Raw genomic sequence first — 20893 nt, 5'->3', positions numbered from 1 at the left:
AAAAGAGCTTCTTTCTGTTAACTAATTTCCCTAATCCTAATCCCCCTTCTTCCTTACAATGGCTAACTACCTCCCATCTGATCAAGTAACCTTTTTTCTCATCTCTTGGTTCCCAAAAGACAAACTATGTTCTGGGCTGGTTTGTAATTAGTGGGATATTTCTTTTGGGCTTCTTTTCTGTCCACAACTTCTTGTTGTATATGCTTCTTTAATCCAGTGAATAAGTTCTGAGTTGCTGATCAAAAAAAAAAAAACTCAAAAAGCCATTTCCTTTTATCCTTCCCTACTCCAGTTGTCTTTAAGTCATATAGAATCTGAAGCAAGCTGATTAAAGAAGCCACCTCCCAGTCATTTAAGTTCCTCCTGAATTGAGGGTTCCAAATACAATGTCCATTTTGCCTTTCCAAACAATCAGCACTGTTGCATTCTTGTTTATGGCAATTTCAAATAGATCAGGGAATAAGTTCGTCAGAGGACCCTCCCCACACCAGTTGTCCTTCCAAATAAACACCCTCTGACCATTGCCCACTTCATATTTTATGCCCTTCAAAAATTGAGGCTGTATTTTCTGAATTGCCTTCCGATTTGAATACCCGTAGGAAGATCTTACTTCTTCTGTTTCCCAATCCCTGCTGCGGGATCCATATTTTGCTAATGGCCTCCATAGGTTCTTTTGCACTTTCCCTGCCAATGGTGCCTGTGCTTGTTCTTCTTTCTTTCTCATTTTTCTCTAACATGTTCATATCTATTGATAAAAATAAAAAAGGCTAGATAGCACCAATTCTGCAAATAAGACCAAAAAGGAGTAAAAGTTCAATTTTCTTTTCATACTTCTCTGGTTAGTTAATTGACCAATTTAAAGGGCATCAGCAACCCCACTACAAAAATTTGAGATGGAATTTGAATACTGGAAGAGTAGAAATCTGCTGAATTAAAAATATGAAAGAAAAGTAGTTTCTTGAAGAGAGAAGGAGAAGAAGAGAAGTTGAAAAGAAAAGAGAGCAATAATCTGGCCACCCCCTTCACTTATTATTTATACTAAAAATAATAGAGCAGTACAAAAACAACTATGCCCTTATGGGGTGGCAAAACATAAAATAGCATATATAAGACTCGAAAACATAATAAAATTTGGACTCACATAACTACTGTGGTCCCCACCTCCTATCTAACAACTAACATAAAACATCTACTCAGAAAAACATCATAAAACTGATTAATCTTCAACAGGAAGAACCACACTAAGTATTCATACGTGCAACTTTATACTTTCTTTCTTCTTAGTTTCTCATGTTAATCGTGTTTTTCTTTATAGTTCCATAATGCTTCAACCTGACAGTACATGGCTTCCCCAGACACAATAAAGATCATGGGAGAGCGAACACATCTCAAAACTAAAAATACTCCAACAATCTTCCAACTCCTAGCTTCCCATTTAAAAGGAGTTGGCACACCTATGGTTCTGTAACAACACACAGGAACAATGCCAAATGGGGCCTTATATGACTTACCTTTCCTGCCTAGGACTGAGAAGCACAGTTTAGGTGCTTCAATTTCAAGTACACCTTCAAACTCCAATGCTATACAGTCTAAAATTCCTAGTGGAACATCTATCAAAACTAAGTTTGATTTTGTTGTCAGGAAGATCACTGCTCACAACCTCATATATAGACAGCTGGCTTACTAAGACCCGTCTTTTTTTTGGAGGATAACAATAAAAATTTTATTAAAATATAAAAAAAAAAGTAAATCTCAACAAATGGTTGTCAAGTTGACAAACCACATACAGATCAGATCAAACTGAAAAAGAATCAAAGCTATATGGATTCAGCTCCAAAGTGCCCCAGAAATTCTCAATCAAATAAGATTCAAATTCCTCACTAACTCCCTCCTCCTCCCTTCCCTCAAACCCCTCACGTTCCATCTAAGTATCCTCATCTTCTCCCCCTCCCCCTCGCTTTCCCCAACCCCCAAAAATCACTCAATATCGTCCAGACCCTCCTCTTCTTCCCCTTCCTCGTCCCACCCCTTATTTTTCTCTCGAATTTCTTCCCTTCTCTTCTTCTCTTCTCTTTTTCTCAAACTTTTCAAAAGCTATTTCGCAAAGCCTTCCCCTTCCCATCTCTAGGATAGTAATCAAAAGAAAAGCCCCTGGAAATCGCAAAGATGAACACTGATCTGTCATTTATTTATCCTCCTTTCCAGGCCTCCTACTAACTACCGTCTATCTGTCTTCTAGCAGGGGTACGATGGAAAAATCTCATGATCTTAAACTCCTAACTTAGCACCAAAAAAAAAAAAGACTTTTTATAGATGCCTTTCAAAAGAAAATAGTTTATACCAGTGAATTTTTCCCAATCTAGCAATTTACTGTTTTGAGTTTTCTCTGCTGCTTAGATGACCATTATTGTTTTACCAAATAAAAAAATTTAAAAAAAAAAAGATGACCATTATTGCATAACCAATCTTTCTCATTTCCCCTTCCATTGAGGCGGTCAATTTCATTATATAAATATAGTTCATTCACTGTGATTTCCATCTGACCAAACACCTTATTCCTCCAGAATATCGAGACCTTCGTGAACGGATTTGGACAGTAATTGAAAAAAGATTGCTACCAGGCATTCAAATGAACCTTATCTTCGGATTTAAAGCAGTGTCTTTAAATCTCTTTCCCACACAAAATGATAATAAAGTATCCAGACAACACACTAATTGGTCTTTAAATCTGCAAGCTCTTCATAGACACCATCATTCAGTTCCCACCCAACCTCTCGCCAAGGAAACATTATCAAGTTTTTTTTTTTTTGGAGGGAGGTGCCAAGGAATATCAATATCTCAATTGCTTAAGTTATCTTAATCAAAATTCTTATGTTTGCATCCTTGTGTTTAAGTTTGCGTCTTACGCATGCATATCAACTATTGTATGCCGTTATCTATTAAGGTCTAAGGAAAGCAATTCTAGAAAATCGACAAGGGAACATATCTAAGTACAGGTCACAAATTATTGCATAAGACACGAACAATTTTCAAACAACTGGAGAAATAAAAAAGAGACATTGCCTGTTTGTAGCTACCACCATTGCCCGGGATGAAAAGCACGGGAACGCCATTGAGCTTCTTTAGATGCTCCGTGTAATCAATCTTTTTCCATCCTTCATGGTACAAGAACAAGCCGTATTTTGCAGAGGAGACATTCTCTGGTGTAGAAATGGGAATATATGTAGGATACATGTATGTCATGATACAACCATTTGGAACGGGTTTTAATAGCCCGTACAGAGCAGCAAGACCAAGACATAACGAAAGAATAACCACGATTGCAACTCTACAATTAGCTTTAAAACCCTGCATTGTCGAATCCAACTTGCACCGCAGAGCTCTCACTTAGCAAAAACGAGTATTTCCTCTTTAGTTTACTTGTCTTCAAATCAATAAGCGTATAACAGCAAATCCAGTACGATTTGGGAAAACGTCGAGATCATTGGACAGTAGAATTCCAAATACTAGATTGAATGACAAACCCCGTAAACGCTGAACAGCCTAATTTACAGATTCAAAGAACCAGATGAACGAACACCTCCAGCCCCGATTATTGAATTGAACATGGAACTTGAAAAATGAAATCTTCCTAAAAGCAGTCGATGCACAGCCTACGTACGATCACATCTGGAACATTTACGGCAAAAATACACTGAACCTCGATCAAAATCCTCCTTAACCCAAGCTCTTTCAGAGTCGAGCAGCAGTTCCAAATCGACCAAATGGCCTCGGCCTCAAAGAAACTCTATCCTTCCCACCTACTTGACAATCAACAAAAATCTCTGCAAACCGTTGGCGGGATCTGAAGTTGAGCCGACTGTGTTACAAACTAATTTGACGGAGAATTTCAATTTTAGATCAAGCAAAAACGCTCGTTAGGATCCAACCAGCTTTATTTACGATGAAATCAATGGATCTCAAGCTCGTTCAGATGATGAGGGATACAGAACCGGTAGCCTATTGTTTTCGACATATAAAAAGGAGGAGACAGAACGCTGAATCCCGGCAGAAACGAGAAGACCAGAAGTAATTAAGCGGTATTTGTCTTGTTTATTTTTATTCTTTCGTTTTTCCCTCTTAATTGGACCGGATGTGCACTGTATGATCCTACCATCAAAACGGAGATTTGATATTTCGGTATTTCCTCATCGAATAGGAGAGTTCCACACTTCCCACTGGTGGCCCACTTCTACAATTGAAGCCAGATCTAGACCCTCCGATGCGAGGACGCAGCAAAAAAACTTATTGATGAAAGATTTCTGCTTATGGATGTTAATGGGACGGGTTAAACAGTAATCCAGCTTAGGGTTACGCTTATTTCAGGTGTAGGTGCAGGGTCGAATTAGGGTTTTGGTTCTTTAACCCGACTCTGGTTTGGGTTTAGCAGCTTTGGCTGATTGATTGACCTGCCCGAGAGGTCATGATACCACGATATGTAAATATGATATTCTTTGTAATTTGAAATGGTTTCTCACTGTATAGTTTTTGTGCTTGGTTTGAATGAAAAGGGTAGGGAAAGATACGAAAATTTATACATGTTTTTTTACATTTTCCTTTTTTTCATTGTATTTTTCTTTAAGGTCTTGTTCGCTTTTTGTTAAGTTACTTATCTGGGTAAATGCACTTACTCGGGTAAGTTTTTATTATTTCCCATGCAAACAAGGCAATGATCATTTTAGCCATAAAAATCTATTATTACAAGGGGCATTTTTGTTCCATTCAAGTGTTGGCAACTTTCCTCCTGGGTGGGAAATTTATTTACCCACGTAGGAGATAGGTATCACTCAACTAAGAAAATAAACTTTCCCTAGTCCCCACATAAATCTGGAAAAATAAAAAGAACAAGGAATTTTTTGTCAATGGAAATCAAAAACCCATTGATCGGCTTTCCCCCTTCTCAAAATCCAGAAAAAGAATGCCCCCTAAATCAAACATAGCAAGGCTCGCTTGGAAATAGCACAAATATATATATATATATATATATATATTATACAAGGTTTTGCATTCTACAAATCTGTATTTGTGCTTTCTCAAATTAAGCCTAGAGTTTAAGAGTTTGTTTTTTTCATAATTAATTTTGTTTCTTATTTTTTTGCTAGTAGTAACACCTCAAAACCAAAAACTTAAAATCCAACTTAAATCCAAATCTTTTAGACTTTCAAAATGTATCATGGGAAATTTTATGATGTCGGAAACACTAGTTTGGTTAACATGTTTATAGACTCGAAAGTGTTGAGCTCAGAGACAGGGGGAGAGTTTGACGTCAATTCAACCTTTATTTTGTGTTTGGTTTGAAGGAAAAAAGTATGGAAGTGAAGGAAATGTTAGGAAAACATTTGCAAACCTTATATAGATTTCACTATATTTGCCTTCTATTCGCTACCTTTTCCTTCAAATCAAACATGGCATTAGGGTAAATCAAGTGGGAACATTGGAAGGTGGGGACAAAGTTGCGCTATACTTGACCTGACCTGTTCACATTCCTAATTTTGACAACTTGCTATTGGTAGAGCACAATAGTACAATACCACTGGTGAGGATTAATTGAAGGTATATATAAATAGATAGAGAGAGAGAGACGCCATGGACGACCCAACTAGTCTCATTCTATTTGGATAGACAATACGGGTGAGCAGCATTCCTCCAACGGCCTACTGGGTAATCTCAAATATTGGATATTTGGAAAATGGTACATTGAGGCCCACTACACTACAAAGCCCAATAAGTGTTGTTTGGGTTCACGTTGGTGCTCCACATGCATATCTCAGTGTGTATTGGGAACATCTCTCATATTTGTCATTGGGAGATGATCTCAATTTATGGTTGGAATATGCCATGGGGTGCAGATGTGAATTCGGATTAGGGGTTCTACTACGTGCTTGACGAGTTGCGACCCATAAAACGACACTAAGAGCATGGCAAGTGTTATGTATATTTTCTTTGTTCTTTATTTTTTTTCTTGAAAATTTGAGAGATGGTTGGGTTGGGGTTATCCACGGGTCAATTCTATCCGGTTGATTGAATTGAATTGATTATATCAGTCTTGGTTATGTGATTTTGTCCCAATTAATTATTGGGTTGGTCCAGGTTTTTGCATGTTCCAAATCAATATAGTTGCCACCCAACTGATTTGTTAATAACCATATTATCGAAAATAACACTATATTTTCATTTTTTAATTTATTATATATTTTGTGACTAACGAGGTGAATCCATAAATAATATATAAGATAATTTTAGTTAAAAAACTCTTGATTTGTCAACATATAAACAATTTACTAATTTATTACCATTTTTATTACAGCCATATTATAAAACAAAATTTTCAAGTTATTATATAAATAAATTTAGATGCAAGTATATATATATATATATATATAAAGATATATATTCCACGTCATCTTACTTCTCCTTGTTCCATTACCCCAACCCTTCATTCTTCCTGACTCTCTCTTATTTCCCTCCATTCCCACCAATCCCAATTTTCCACCTCAACACCATTTCTCTTCATTCCACTCCCTTCCTAATGGGTTGTCTCTCTCTCCCCCACAACTCATGTCTCTCACTTTCCATAACAACCTAATTTATCTCCTTAATTATCTCAATCTATGTTTTATCCTCCACTTCTATCTCTAATTCCCATAAAATCTCTCAACTTTCTCATAAAAAGAGGGCCATAGTTTATTATCAAATAATATTTATATATAGATGTGATCTATAGCAAAGAGAGGGCAGAAAGGGAAATTCGGTGTTTCTTATATGTTCGTGGCATCTTCCATTATTGTTAAATAATCCATTAGTTATGAAAATTATTAAAAAATATATGGAAAATATTATACCAACAAATTATGAAATATTTATTTCAGAAAAATCCATTATTTAACAAATATTAAATAATTTAATAATCTACCAAAAATTAATAAACAATCAACTATTTAATAATGTTTGGTTATTAATAAATGTTCAAATTTTCAACATTTAGTGTAATTTAAATTAATCATTGTAATTTAATAAATTTTCATTAGATTTTTACAATAATAATTTATTGATAAACTAGATTACTAATTAGCGCAATTTACTAATTTATATAAAATCAATAATTATAGATAACAATTATCTAATAATTTAGGGAAGCTCTTTAACCAATAATTCATAATTATTTCTTAAACAAGTAATTAAAAAATAAGAAAGTAATCCATGAAAAAATCTCCAAAACTATTTAAATAATGATCCATTATCGTTATTCAACTAAATAATTATTAAAAATTATAGGAAAATTAGATTATAAATTTAATATATAAAAAATTGTTTCATAATTATTTAAATAACAATCCATTGTTTTTACTTCGATAAATAATTATTAAACAATTTAGAAAATTTATTAAGTCTATCCACACTGATCCAGACTACTTAGTTGACTTCGGTCATACCTGATTTTACTTTAATTAACAATAAATGGTTTATTTTTAATTAAAACTAATGTAATTTACCATAATTACATTAATTTACTGTAATTACATTTACTTGATTAATGGTAAATAATTTAGGCCTAAAAAGTAAGTAACTTATATTAATTTATTGTTACTATAAATAATTAATTTACTATGCATTACTACTAACCAATAACCATCTCAATAAGTTTTTTTTTGGAAGTTATCACAAAATGTTGTAATTTATTATTAGTTATAGAAAATTATTAGAATTATATGGATGGTAAATTTTCCTATCAAATTGGGGCCTTATCCTACCCCGCCCCGAACGGGCCGAATTTTCTCAAATCTTAAACGTGGATGGGGTAGAGAAGGGTAGGGGTTAATTGAACCATGGGCTAATTTTTGAAACCGAACCGGGCTTACCGATTTTTTGAAAACTGGTAATCGAAACTGAACCAAAGTCGATCAGTTAACTAGTTGACCGGTTTGATTCATCGATTTTTTATTATTTACAATGTTTATTATAGAAAAATATATAAATATATAATAAAATACTATAAATATATATGATATTATATTTTAAATAATAAATAATTTATTATATATTAGAAATATATATTTATATAATGCATATTTATTAATTTATAATGTACAATAAATATAATATAAATATATGTATACTAGCCGATTCGATTAACCACTGATTTTATATTTTTGTTAACTAAAACTGAACCGACCAATTTGGTTAACTGATTTTTCGGTTCGATTTTAGTTAGTTTTTTGGTTTTATTTGCTCACCCCTATAGAAAGGGTGGGGATAGGGAAAAAATTTTTCTACCCCAAATTAGGGATGGGGTTTGCATATAATCCCCTTAACTCAATGGTACATTATAAAATATATAGAGATTTTATATTGATTTTTAAAATATCTATAAGTTTTCTTCGTATTCTTATGATAGGATCCCATAATTTCATTTATAAAATACTCCCAAATTGTCATAATCCAATTCCTAAAATACCCCAAAATTCCCATAATCCTATATTATAAAATATTCGTAAACTATATTATTTTAGGCAATTGCCTTCGGGTGGGAAAAATTTGGGATTCCCCATCCTCGACAAGGAATGGGTGCCTCGCCCTAAACCTACCTCACCACTAGGGTCGAGGTGGGGATGGAGCAGAGTGTCTTGAGTCTTAACTTATGGGTACAAGGGACAAGGAGGGGTGCCCCATCCCGTGCATCACATGGCCCTCACTAATGAGAGTATAAAACATTACACATTGTTTCAAAACCAACCATTGACAACTCTAGCCATCGGGTTATAATTAATATAAAAAATAACGGTTAGATATTGTTCTATTTTTATCTTTAAAATTATTTTTCATATAGCTCACTCACTTTTTATTCGGATTGAATGGGTAGAATTATATGGGATCCGAATATTAAACGGGTACACCTTTTTCAAACTCCAATTATGTAAATAGCTCATTCAAAACTCATGTTATTAATTTTATTTTAGGGAAAAATATAACATATCCAGCCCATTTAAATGAGCTCGGCTTCTATGAGGGTAGAGTTCATATGCGCACCGCTCGTGCAGCATGAGAACGTGCCACGCATCCTTGAAATGTGTGAGATGGATTAAACGCTTTAGCTCCTCATTTCTTTCATTCTACTTCCCGCTCCCTTCTCTCACCAGATTTATTTCAGTCTCTTGCCACACACCCACACCGACCCAAACCCTTTTCGCTCTCACTCTCAAACCGGTGGCGACCAATAATTATCGCCAATGATTATTAACTACATTTAGATTTTTTTTTTCTGTTACAATTGTTCCTAATTTTGCAGCGTTTGGGTTTTCTGAATTAATGGAAGGGTTAAAGAAAAAAAAAACAAGGACAAAGTAACACATTACCAAATAGAAAAGGGTCTCTAGCTAAGAGAAATTCTGCGCAAAATCAATAACCATAATCAAATGTCCGATAAGAAACCATCAATTTTCAACATTCGTAAAAATGAAAAGTGATTATTCTTCTCATTTATCTTAAGTCATGTTTGAGAGTTCCTAAGTTAAAAATAAGTGCTTATTTGAATAAACACTTTTGTATTTGACACCCAATTTTTTCAAGTGGTACTTATTTTATATCGGAGGTCTAGTAGTATTTTTCTCTGATAAGCACATAAATAATCATTCGTGACTATTTTGTCATTTATTTTCTTTCAAAATTTTAAAATATACCATTTGAAAGCATTTTTATTAAATTACTTTTATGAATGCACTTTTTTTTTATAAATAACATCAATTCCACTCAAATAATGAATAGATACATTACAGGCGCGAAGAGCAGCCTCTCCAAACAGCAAATACACAAACTACAACAAAGAAAACATGAATGTTGAAATTAAAACAATAGTTACAATTGTGCCCAAAACAATGTTTCCCTATTTATCCATTGTTTTGCCAAGACATCAACAAAAACATTAGTTGATCTCCCAACCCATTGTATTGTTATAGACATATTTCTTATCAGCCATTTGAATTTCTTTAACTCATTTTTGTAGCCTCAAGTGACATCCTCCGGTTTATTTAACCAGTCCACCACTACCTTAGAGTCTCCTTCAATCAGAATCTGCTCCACGCCCACTTCTTTTGCAAGAAGTATTCCTTGTATTGCAACTAGCAGTTCTGCCTGGATAGAGTTCCCAACTCCTAAAGGGCCAGAGTAGATTAAGACAACATCTCCAGCCTCATTCCTCAGTACACCTCCCATCCTAGAGGGACCCAGGTTACCCTGGCTACTCCCATCAAAATTCAGCTTCAAAGAACCAAGAGGAGGGGGGACCCAGCTAGTCAATGCCCTTCCATTGTAGGAGGAACAACTTGCTACCAACTTCCAATCTTTTCAACAATAAGCAAAAGTAAAATGGTTAAATAATTCTAGAGTCATTAACCAATGTAAAGACCTGGACAAAATGCAATCCTTTAAGGTTTGACTATTTCTTCATTTTTATTGGAAGATTCCAGCATTCCTTTCTTCCCATACTGTCCATAACAATGCTACTCGTGAGCATCTCCACATTTTCCTTCATCTTTTATGGGGCCAAGAGAAGAAAGAATGGTTAAAGATTGTGCTTACTTCTGCTGGCATATCCCAACTAGACCCAAACAAAGATAGAAGCCAAGCCCAGAGCTCTACAACAACACTACAAGATAAAAATAGATGATTACAATCCTCACCATGAGATCTACAAAGAATGCACAAGTTTGGTGAAATACAAAGGACGGGTCTTCTCTTTTGTAGGTTGTCCATCGTGTTTACTTTACCATGCCACACTTCCCAACACAAAGCCATAACTTTGGGGGGGACCGGCCTACACCAGACTTCTTTGAAAGGGAAACTTTCATGAGAGGGAGATTGGTAGGGGAACTTGAAAAATGAACCACAAGAAAAAGACCCTTTGGGGTGAATGGCCAAAATCCTTTTATCAGGTTTCGAGGAATCCAACCAAACCTTATAAAGGAAACATAGAAGAGTAGACAAACACTCAATTTCCTCATCCCTTAATCCTCTACGAAAATCAAAATCCCAAGACAAAGTTGGTAAGGATAAATTCGACGAAAGGAATTTTGAGATCACCTCATTTTTATACAAGGAAACATGGTACAATGAAGGAAAAATGTATTTCAAAGGGAGATCTCCAACCCAAATGTCCTCCCAAAACCGAATAGAATTACCTGAACAAGCATCATACCTGACACATCTAAGGAACTGCGGAAAAACTTTGTGCATTGCTTTCCAAGGTGTGGCTAGGTTAGTCGTCCTTGATGCACCGACATCCCAACCACTCTCTGAACATCCATCAAAGGCCATCTCCACACTCACTTCCCTAAGAAAGCTGAGTTCTTTTTAAGCACATTCCCGAGCCCTAATCCTCCCTCCTCTTTGCTTCTACCCATAACCCCCACTAAATTAAATGGTCTTTTTTACCTTCTCCCGGTTCCCACAGAAAATCTCTCATCAATTTTTCCAACTTCTTCGCTTCCCTAGACGGTATCATAAAGACAGAGAGATAATAGGTAGGTAGATTCATGGTGGTAGCTTTTATCAAAGTGATCATCCCACCCAAAGAGATACAATTTTTATCCCAAACAGCTAGTCTTTTTTCTAACTTCTCCAAGACTGGGGTCCAGAACCTACTCTCCCTAGGGTTTGCTCCCAACGGAAGCCCTAAGTAAGATAAAGGCGAGGAGGAAATGGAACACTCAAGACAGTCTGCAATCGCCTCAACCTCCTAAAAAACTAAATTTGCTCTAGCTATGCAGCTTTTTCCTATATTGATTTTCAAATTAGAGAGTCATTCAAAAACTGTAATCAATTCTTTCAAAATTTCCACTTTCTCACTGAAACCTCCCTCATAGAAGATCATCAAGTCATCTGCAAACTGAAGGTGAGTGACTAAAATTCGGTTTGTGCCTATTCTCCAACCCCTTATCACATTTTTCCTATCAGCCCTAGTGATAATTTGACTAAACACATCAGCTACCAAGGTAAAGAGGAAGGGTGAAAGTGGGTCCCCTTGTCTGATTCCCCTACTAGCTGGAAAAAAATCCCTCACCACCCCGTTTACTAGGATGGAATAGTGACAATAGTTAACACAACCAGCCATCCAACTACACCATCTTTCCCCAAACCCACACTTCCTCAAAACCTCTAGTAGGAACTGCCAGTCCACCAAATCATAGGCTTTCTCCAGATCAAGCTTACAAACAAAGCCTCTCTGCTTTGACTTCTTCATCTCTTCCAAACATTAATTGACAATCAGAATCTGATCAATTATCTGATGCCCTTGGATGAAAGCCCCTTGAGCCTAACTAATAATGGAGGTGAGGATTTCTTTAATCCTTAAAGACAATACCTTGGCCAAGATTTTATAAATACTAGTCACCAAACTAATTGGCCTAAAATCTTTAGGATGGAGAGCATCAACTTTCTTTGGAACTAGGGCCAATAATGTGGAATTAATGCCTCAACTGACAATATGTTTCTCTGTGAACTCATTAAAAACCTCACAAAGTTCATCTTTTATCACCTCCTAACAATCTTGGTAAAAAACCATCGTAATGAGGTCTGGAGTTCTTCTCTAACAGGGTCATCCCCTTTCTTTCCCCTATCCATGACCACTTCCTTTAACCCATCCATATATTCTTCATTCTGTTTGAGTAACTCAAACTCTACGCAAATCAGTATCCAAGCTTCATCTAATTCTTTACTACTTTCTTCAAAATTGCCTTCCCCAACTCTCCCTTCTTCCACCTCTAAGCATACTTTTGTCGTACATTCTGGACGGGATGTTGGTACATCTATTTCAAGCATATCACACCGGTTAGTATCCACAAATAAATTGAAAATCATACCTAGTTGGTTAAGGAGAGTATTCGAGAAGTTAGGACTGGACTGTTTGCCAAAGACGACTGAGTCTGGTGTCATTTCCTTACAAGGGAACGTTTGTAAAGTGTTCATGGTAAAGTTAACAGCAACATCTAACTTACTCCCTTGAAGACCTAACCACAGTACTCCCTTTTCTGGTTCATTCTTATCCAAGTTCAATAGAAAGGGTTGAGTTTTTCCATTTAAATCCCGAGAGCCCTGAGAGATTACGTTGACTTCCTTAGCTTGAGATAGAAGGAGTTGTCCAGCATTTGCAATGCCTCCTGAACTTCTTTCTTCCTTGGAATAGTTTGCAACAGTCCCCTCTTCTTCTAAGAACAGAACCTCTGTATTCAAACTTCCTATTTCTATAAAGTTTTGTCTTGTGCATGGATCGAGACTACCCAGACTCGAGGCTCCATCCGACTCAAAGTCCTCATCACTGCTGCTTTCTTTTATAGGTCAAACACCAGATTCTAGCCTTTCTAACACAGACCGCTTGATGCTTCTTGGGTTCCACCTCTCAGGCAACAGCCGATTCGGGTTCTTCGCTGGGATCAATTGCAGGGAGCAACTTGAGTGTTGACTCTGCCCTCCCTTTCGAGAACGAACAGAAGAACTCGATGATGAAGAAGATAGACGGTTAACGTCGTCTATCAAAGGTTCCCTCCCACTGTTCGTGTGCTGCATTAAGTGATCATGTGACCTCCTTGTCACATGTGGACTTAAGTAACCATGTGACCTACCTGTGGTCACGTGTGGACTTAAGTGATCATGTGACCTCCCTATGGTCACGTGTGGACTTAAGTGATCATGTGACCTTGGCTTCTTAGAAATGGGCTCAAAACTAGGCCCAACTGAATAAGATTTTCTCTCCCTTGGTCTAGGAGAAATAAGAGGGTCCATAGGCTCAGCATTCTTGTCCGTTCTTGTTCGACCCCACCTGAATATTAGGCCCACCATTTCGACCCACTCCCAATCCACCCAGTTTCTTTGTTGGCCCAAAAGCTGGCTTCTTAAAACTTGCCTCTTCTTTATTCCCCTCCCCAACCTTAAAACTTTTCATGGCATTGTTCCCAACCACCTGTGAAAAAGACATGTTGCATGTTAGAGGGGTTACTTGTGTTTTAAGTCTCTGACTTTCCCAAAAACCCTAATTTTTATGACTCCCATTTTAGTGTAAGACCCAGATTTTTTTGAGACTTCCAATCTGCTTCCTCCACTTGTTCTCCTCCCTCCATTCTTGCTTCCTTCCACAAGCTTGCTTCAATGGAGGAAGCCAACCAGACTGACATGAAAACTCCCTCCACTCTAACTCAACCTTTCTTGGTATATCTTCAGGCCTCACTCCATTGAGAAGAATAGCCGCATAGTGGAGGTCCACCCAGTAAGCACCATCCAATCTCCCTTCACACATCACTGCAATGGCCTCTGCAACTTCTTGTCTCCATAGATGGAATGGCAGCCCTATTATCCTTATTAGAACCCCATATTCAATCGAGAAGTTATTGGCATTAGAGAGGGGATTCCATTTGAATGCTGTGATAGTCCCCAGATCAGTCTGAAAGTTGACAACCAAGAGGTCTACTCTGTTCTCCCCAAAATCAACTACAACTTTACATTTATCAAAGGGAGTCACAATAAATTCATGCTTCAATTTCAGGTTCAATATTAAATAATCTGCAACTCTCCTCCATTCAACATTCTTCGTCCCTGCCTCTACTATAAATTTGTTCTCCCACTCTTCCTTCTTCGAGTGATCCAAAACCCTGCATTGACCATTGGCTTTTGCTAAGATTACAAATCCCTGCTCCATGCTTCCAGTTAAGTATCTCTCTCAACCACCCCATCTTCTTTTCTTGAACTCTCCTTTGTTCTTGTTACTCCATGGAGCAAAAATTCCTGAAGCACCTTACTCACATCCCTCCACCCCTGGTTTTGTTTTCCTATTGTGAAACAAATTAGCTGTTTATTTCCTCCACCGAAGAACTTAGCCAGAGCTATGTAGCACCCTTTCACATTCTTTCTGCTCTCAATAGTATATTTCTTACCTTCATCAACTGCAAGCTCTTGGCTATTATTTTGCTTACCTTTCAAACTAGCCCATTCCACAAACTTCTACAACCATTCTACTACTTTTGCAACAGAACCATAGCCTTCATTGCTTCCCTTATCTCCAGACTTAGCTTTCCTCTACCTTTATCTTCCTCAATAGAAAAACCTTAGCTTCAACCTTCAGATTTCTTTTCCATCTTCTTGCCTTCATGAACATTTTCTCCATTCTCAACCTTTTCTCCATTCCCAAGGCCAGAGGAATATTACGAAAGCACTTTTATAAAGGCACTTTTATGAAAGTACTTTATTTTTATGAAATGATTTCACAAAAGTGCTTTCATAAAAGTGAATGAAGGGTTAGGATCCATCATATGGATGGCCGAACCATGCTAGATGGTTGGTGAATTTTAAAAAATTTCCTAATCATTTCGGGAATAAAATTTCATATGTTTTGAAGAAAATGCATTTTTCATTACCAGTATTGCATTAGATTTGAAACTAACCAAAAAGGGAGATGTATACCTGATATGGATACCACAAATGCAGATCCCAAGGTGGAAGTTCACGCTGAAATCAGTTATAAAACCAGTTTCCACTAAAGATGGTGCAGTGTATTATTGAAGTTGGTTCAACAACGCAGTTTTCAGTAAAACTGCAATCAAACTGATTGGATGGAATTAGGGAGGTGAGCAAGAAATTCCTCTGGATTTTTCTTGCAAAAAGCAAATGAACAACTGATCTATATCAGTCCCAAATATATGAGGTCGAACTGGAAAAAAACTAGGAGATAAGATGATGCAAAGAGGACCAGAAACTGCAAAAATGTGAAACTATCTTGGACTGGTTCGCCCCATCATCTTTTATAATATCTTATGGAGTTATTTATTAATCCATATACAAATCAGATATGGACTCTAATTATAGATATACCTTATCTTTTTATAAGATTAGGTGCTCCATACCCAGATCCAAACCCAGATTCGCTCCGTATCACATGACAACTTAATTAATCATATGAATTATGGGCTTTAGGCCCACTAGCTACAAGGGTCATGACTAGACCAGTTCATGGGCCGGGCCGGGCTCGGGTCGGGTTTTCACTTGTCACTAATGAAAATATACTAGGCCCGAGCCCGAGCCCGACCTGACCAATGGGCCTATAACTTGGGCTTGAGCCTAGCCTTGGTAAAAAGCCTGAAACCCGACCTAATTGGAAAAAAAAAACAAATTTCCCTATTCAAATTAGAATTAAAAATTTAGATAGTATTATTTTTTTAATTTAAATGAACAATGGGCCTACAAGATGGTATTTTTCCTTTTCTTTTATATTTTAAAACACAAATTTACATTTTAAATCAAAAAATTTATTCAAATGGACATAATCACATAACTAATTTTAAGTTTAATATTAGGTCAGGCCGGACTATTTTGACAAAACCCGAGCCCGACTCCAATTTATTGCAAATTGGGGTTTTTGGCCCGAATTTAAGCCCGCGGGCCTATAAGCATGAAACAGGTTTAGTCATGACCCAAGAGTGTTGCATGGCCAACTTGGGCCTGATTTATATGACGTAGGACCCCACAATGACCTCACATAAGTCCACATGAATTTGGCATAGCCTATGTGAAAAGTCCTGGCCGAATTTACTCATAGACACAATGAACCCCTAAGCACATCACTATGGGCTCAAAATGGATACAACATTTACACTTGAATGATCATTGAATTTAGCCATCATATGAAGAATTAAAGATAATAGACTTAAGTAAGATAAAGTCCATTAGGTAATCAACCCTGTAATTATCTCTTATACTTAACATCTTGGCCCATAATGATTAAACACTAACTGATAGATAATGACATCTCCCATAACTGCAAGGTACAGTGTCACACCCTCTATTCGGATGGATATCGGGAATTAAAACTTTTTGCAAACAATTTTCATATATATATATATATATGGTAAAATCAAATCTCAAATACATATGAAATCCACTCCTGACAGTTTAGGTTTTTATTAGAGAAAATGTAAACCCTATCATTCAATTTGTCTGACAAAGGGGCCGATCATATCACTATGATCACACACACAGATGAATTTTTATACTGTCCCAACATACCCATGTTTTGACCCTCAATGGATTTCACTGATTGACATATAAAAGACAATCAAATCTAACACTTAGTACAATAACATAATCAAGCCTAAGGGTTATGTGTAACTTTATAGTTTTGCCCATCAATTTCTAAGGTTTAGGGCATAACTGAAAAATGGTTCGGGTTTAGTCTTTCAATCAAATACACATTGCATGTGCTTTGAGTCTAATTCTATCAATTAAGACAAGCTGCCCCAACTTCTTTGACAGCACATCAATGTTAAATTTGGTAGGATAAACTCTCAAAGTCTATCAAACAGCTGAAAACATTATAAACTAACACGAGTCTCATAAGTTTCCAGTTTAAAGGGTAATTTCACAAAAACATACAAATATCAACATGAAACAATAAATGTATATGTACATCAATCTGTTGGAACTAATGGCATACACTGTCTAATAAAAAATACTTTTATAAAAGTGTTTTTGTAAATGCTATTATAAAAATGCTTTCACCAAAATACTTTTATAAAATTCAACTATGAATAGTTTTATAAGTGGTATTTTAAAATTCAATCAGAGATAATTTTGGAAGAAAAGAATTGAATAAATGCTTATTATATAATCATTTAAAAAATGTTGAAAATTTGGGCTAAATACTAATAAGTGCTTAATGGCCCAAATAATCACTTATTTCCCAAATACTAATAAGTGCTTAATGCCCCAAATAATCACTTATTTTTAAAGACTCCCAAACATGGACTTATTTCCAAAAACAACGGAAGCCAAAATAGATGCCAGCTCGCTCATACATTAATTATGTCTAAAATCCACAAGCAATTTATATACTAGATTTCCCAATTTCTACTTTCTCCACCGATTTAATGAAAGAGAGAGAGAGAGTAAAGCGAATTGAAGGAACAATTGACCTGCTTGCTTCTTCTCCGTGGAGGTTTCACTTATCTAAAGGATTTTCCTTGGCCGAGAGACATCAAACCCTGGCATGAGTCTAGACATGATCCCTCCAAAGAGAACGAGAATGCATGGGATTCTAGCGTATGTGAACCAACAGAACGATATGAAGGTGATACCATTGCTTTCCAAGAGGAAACCTTTCGTTGACATGCGAGCTAGGGCTAAAGTATTTATGAGCTGCATTGATCGCTTCTTCGAGGTATAGAGCATAGAGGAGTGGGGTTTTGATAATCACCACTTCTTATTTCTGAGATGAGATAGGGGTTATGTTAATCTCACCTTCGTTTATGCCGTTTATTCTTTTGCCGAAGGATGAAGTGAGTCTGGCTTGCCCCAAGAGGATTGCGAAGGATGAATCTGCCAGTAAAGTGAAGTCCGCTTCAGGCATGATGGAGTGAACAATGTATCACACGTTTCAACTTTCAAGCATGTTTCAAGACACGCGTCTCATGCTGCGCAAAGTGTGCGCGCAGAAACTCCACCCTAATTAAAGTCGACTCCATTTTTTTTTATAATAGAAAGGGCTAAACAAGACGAGGGACAAATCAGTAAAGCAAACTGGATTCCATTTAAAATATTCAATTGCGCATCGGGCTCGCATATGCGAATTCACATCCGCCCCATTAGTGCCTCGTAACACATTCCAACCACGTATGCGAAACATGGTTCCGTAACATCTTCCGTATTTGCCATTAGTTGTTTCTTCCAATAAACGATTGGGATGTGATGTGGGCCGCAGATGTGAATTCCGCGGGCGCTCTTCGTGGGGAGCCTATGCGTTTTCCTCAAAAATCCAGATTGCCCATCTGTCCCATCATTTCTGACAATTTTACGGGCTACGTTACTTTCCCGCCCTAGAATTTCAGTTTCTCTGAAAGTGCAATGCAGCAGTCCAGTCTGTGATTTTGGTGAAATGAGCGCTCAATTGATTACATTCGGACACCAATCCCTAGCTCCAACGAGGACTCCTATTCCTGCAAAGCCCACTTTGCGCCATGGGAGGATACAGTCTTGTTCTTGTATACAAGACCTTCAAGGCAAAACTGTTGTTGTGAGTATCTTATTTATTCGTTTTTTTTTTTTATTATTATCGTATTTCAACTCGAGGTCTGCACACATACGTGTTACATGTATATATATTTGAATAATCATCCATTTCAATATAGAACTGTGGCAATGCTCTCAATTACAAATAATTTCAAGCTTCTCGTTCATTTCATTTGCTTTGATGAATTGGAGTTGTCTAACTTAAGTGGAATTATGATTCCAACTGTAAGAATATGACCACGAATTTTTAATTTCATCTACGCTTCAGTAGTAGTAATTGAAACTATTGAGATCCTACTTAAATTGTAATTGACTGGTCCATGTATTATTTTGTATTGTTTGTATACAAGGATGTGATATAAATGCTTTATTGTTATTACTATTATATGTCTACCATGCATGTGAAATTGTGGAAGTTGTCATGTACAAGAATGCATTTGAGAGTGATTATTGGTGAAATGATTGGTTATTCTTCAATTGTATGCAGGTTGTAGGTCTAGGTGTATCTGGAAGAGCTGCGGCAAGGCTTGCTCTTGTTAGAGGTGCTACTGTCATAGCTATTGATCAGAATAAGAAATTGGGACCATTGGAAGTATGTTATGACCCTAGCTTTCAATTTGGGTTACTGCATTTTATTTTGAATTATTTTTTAACCTGTCATTATACAGTAAAAGCTTTATAAATTGCAGAGAGATCCTCTATTTGAAAAGTGCAATGACCTGAGAACAATTCTTGGACATTGTGATAAAGAGCTTCTGGAAAAAGCAGACAGGGTGGTCATCTCCCCTGGGGTTCCTCTTGAGAATTATGGTCTTTCCTTTCTATTGCAATCAGTAAGCCAAGAGATATAATGCACTTCTTTCTAAACATACAATATCTTTTTTTGTCCCATCCATAATTACACTATAATGCTTTAGTAGTTTGTACATAGAAAAGGAAACGTTTGGTTGCCATGGCACCATGCACATTGGTCATACTTATTTTTATATGGTAATTTTGTCAAATATTTCATGCCATTGTTTAAATGCTATTCTTTTTACACTTGTCATGGCACCACACACATATTTTATATTTTTTACCATCCTTGCCTACTAACCTTTATGTATGTGTATTTGTACACTATACACATTAATAAAGATGGTGCCTCCAAGTTGCATAAATTATGAAAAATTCACAATGAATAATTGATCCATCTAGGCATTTGCCTTTAGAAATGTCTAAAAAGTTGCCTTGTTAGTTTCTCAATTATAAATATTTAGCTTTGGACTTGAGAGGTCTTGCAGTGGTTGCGTTATCTTGTTTAGTGTTGGATTGCAGGGAAGGCAAGTGGTTTCTGAATTGGACTTTGCAGCAGAGGTTCTTCCAAAAAGCGCAAAGATTTTAGCTGTCACAGGAACCAATGGAAAATCTACAGTTACTACTTTTGCTGGACAGGTTTTCATATTGTTCTTTTATTCTTCAAGGTGTTAAAATTTCTTGCTTTTTATTTGAATTGTCATCTTGTCACTGAGATTCACAAATATTAAAGGCTTATCTGCAATTGGATTGTGAGAAGCTACTCTATCATAGGCGACCAACAAGAGAGAATGCTATCTGTTGAGGGAAATGAAAAAAATAACTAGAAGGGAGCACTACCATTTGCTTAAGCGGTCATAACAGTTTCTGCAATGGATAATCTAATGAGCATAAAAATAGAACGATCTTCTGACTTGCTGGACCAACATGATTAATTTTCATATGAAAAATTGTTTCCAAAACTTAAAGCAAATTATCTTAAGAATAATAGGATTTTGAACTGCAAGGTTCTCATTAT

At 36.4% G+C, this 20893-nt stretch overlaps 2 protein-coding genes across 10 annotated transcripts in view; one reads left to right on the top strand and one right to left on the bottom strand.

Annotated features, from left to right (window-relative positions):
- The window catches only part of LOC148844747 (phosphatidylinositol deacylase), a 70623-nt gene extending 66549 nt beyond the window's left edge, over positions 1 to 4074 (bottom strand). Inside the window, exon 1 of one of the 2 annotated variants that reach the window (XM_088954033.1) lies at positions 3064 to 4074. In XM_088954033.1, the coding sequence (XP_088810159.1) occupies positions 3064 to 3354 (291 nt within the window). In that variant the 5' untranslated portion in view covers positions 3355 to 4074. The remainder of the gene's footprint in view (positions 1 to 3063) is intronic. The other variant, XM_088954034.1, reaches the window with a different exon arrangement.
- A 13855-nt stretch (positions 4075 to 17929) lies between these two features.
- LOC148844746 (uncharacterized) overlaps positions 17930 to 20893 on the top strand; it is a 36275-nt gene continuing 33311 nt past the window's right edge. For 5 of the 8 annotated variants that reach the window (XR_016102093.1, XR_016102092.1, XR_016102094.1 and 2 more), the window contains exons 1-4: positions 17930 to 19084; positions 19568 to 19672; positions 19770 to 19913; positions 20398 to 20514. Coding sequence is in view for 3 of the 8 variants with exons in the window: in XM_088954031.1 (XP_088810157.1) it covers positions 18947 to 19084; positions 19568 to 19672; positions 19770 to 19913; positions 20398 to 20514 (504 nt within the window). In the remaining 5 variants the exon portion in view is untranslated. The remainder of the gene's footprint in view (positions 19085 to 19567; positions 19673 to 19769; positions 19914 to 20397; positions 20515 to 20893) is intronic. The other 3 variants (XM_088954030.1, XM_088954032.1, XR_016102096.1) reach the window with 3 other exon arrangements.

Source organism: Nelumbo lutea, chromosome 7 (genome assembly GCF_056320005.1).
Source record: "Nelumbo lutea isolate HS-2025 chromosome 7, American lotus-T2T, whole genome shotgun sequence".
Lineage (NCBI taxonomy): Eukaryota > Viridiplantae > Streptophyta > Magnoliopsida > Proteales > Nelumbonaceae > Nelumbo > Nelumbo lutea.
This window is presented reverse-complemented; position numbering and strand designations above follow the sequence as displayed.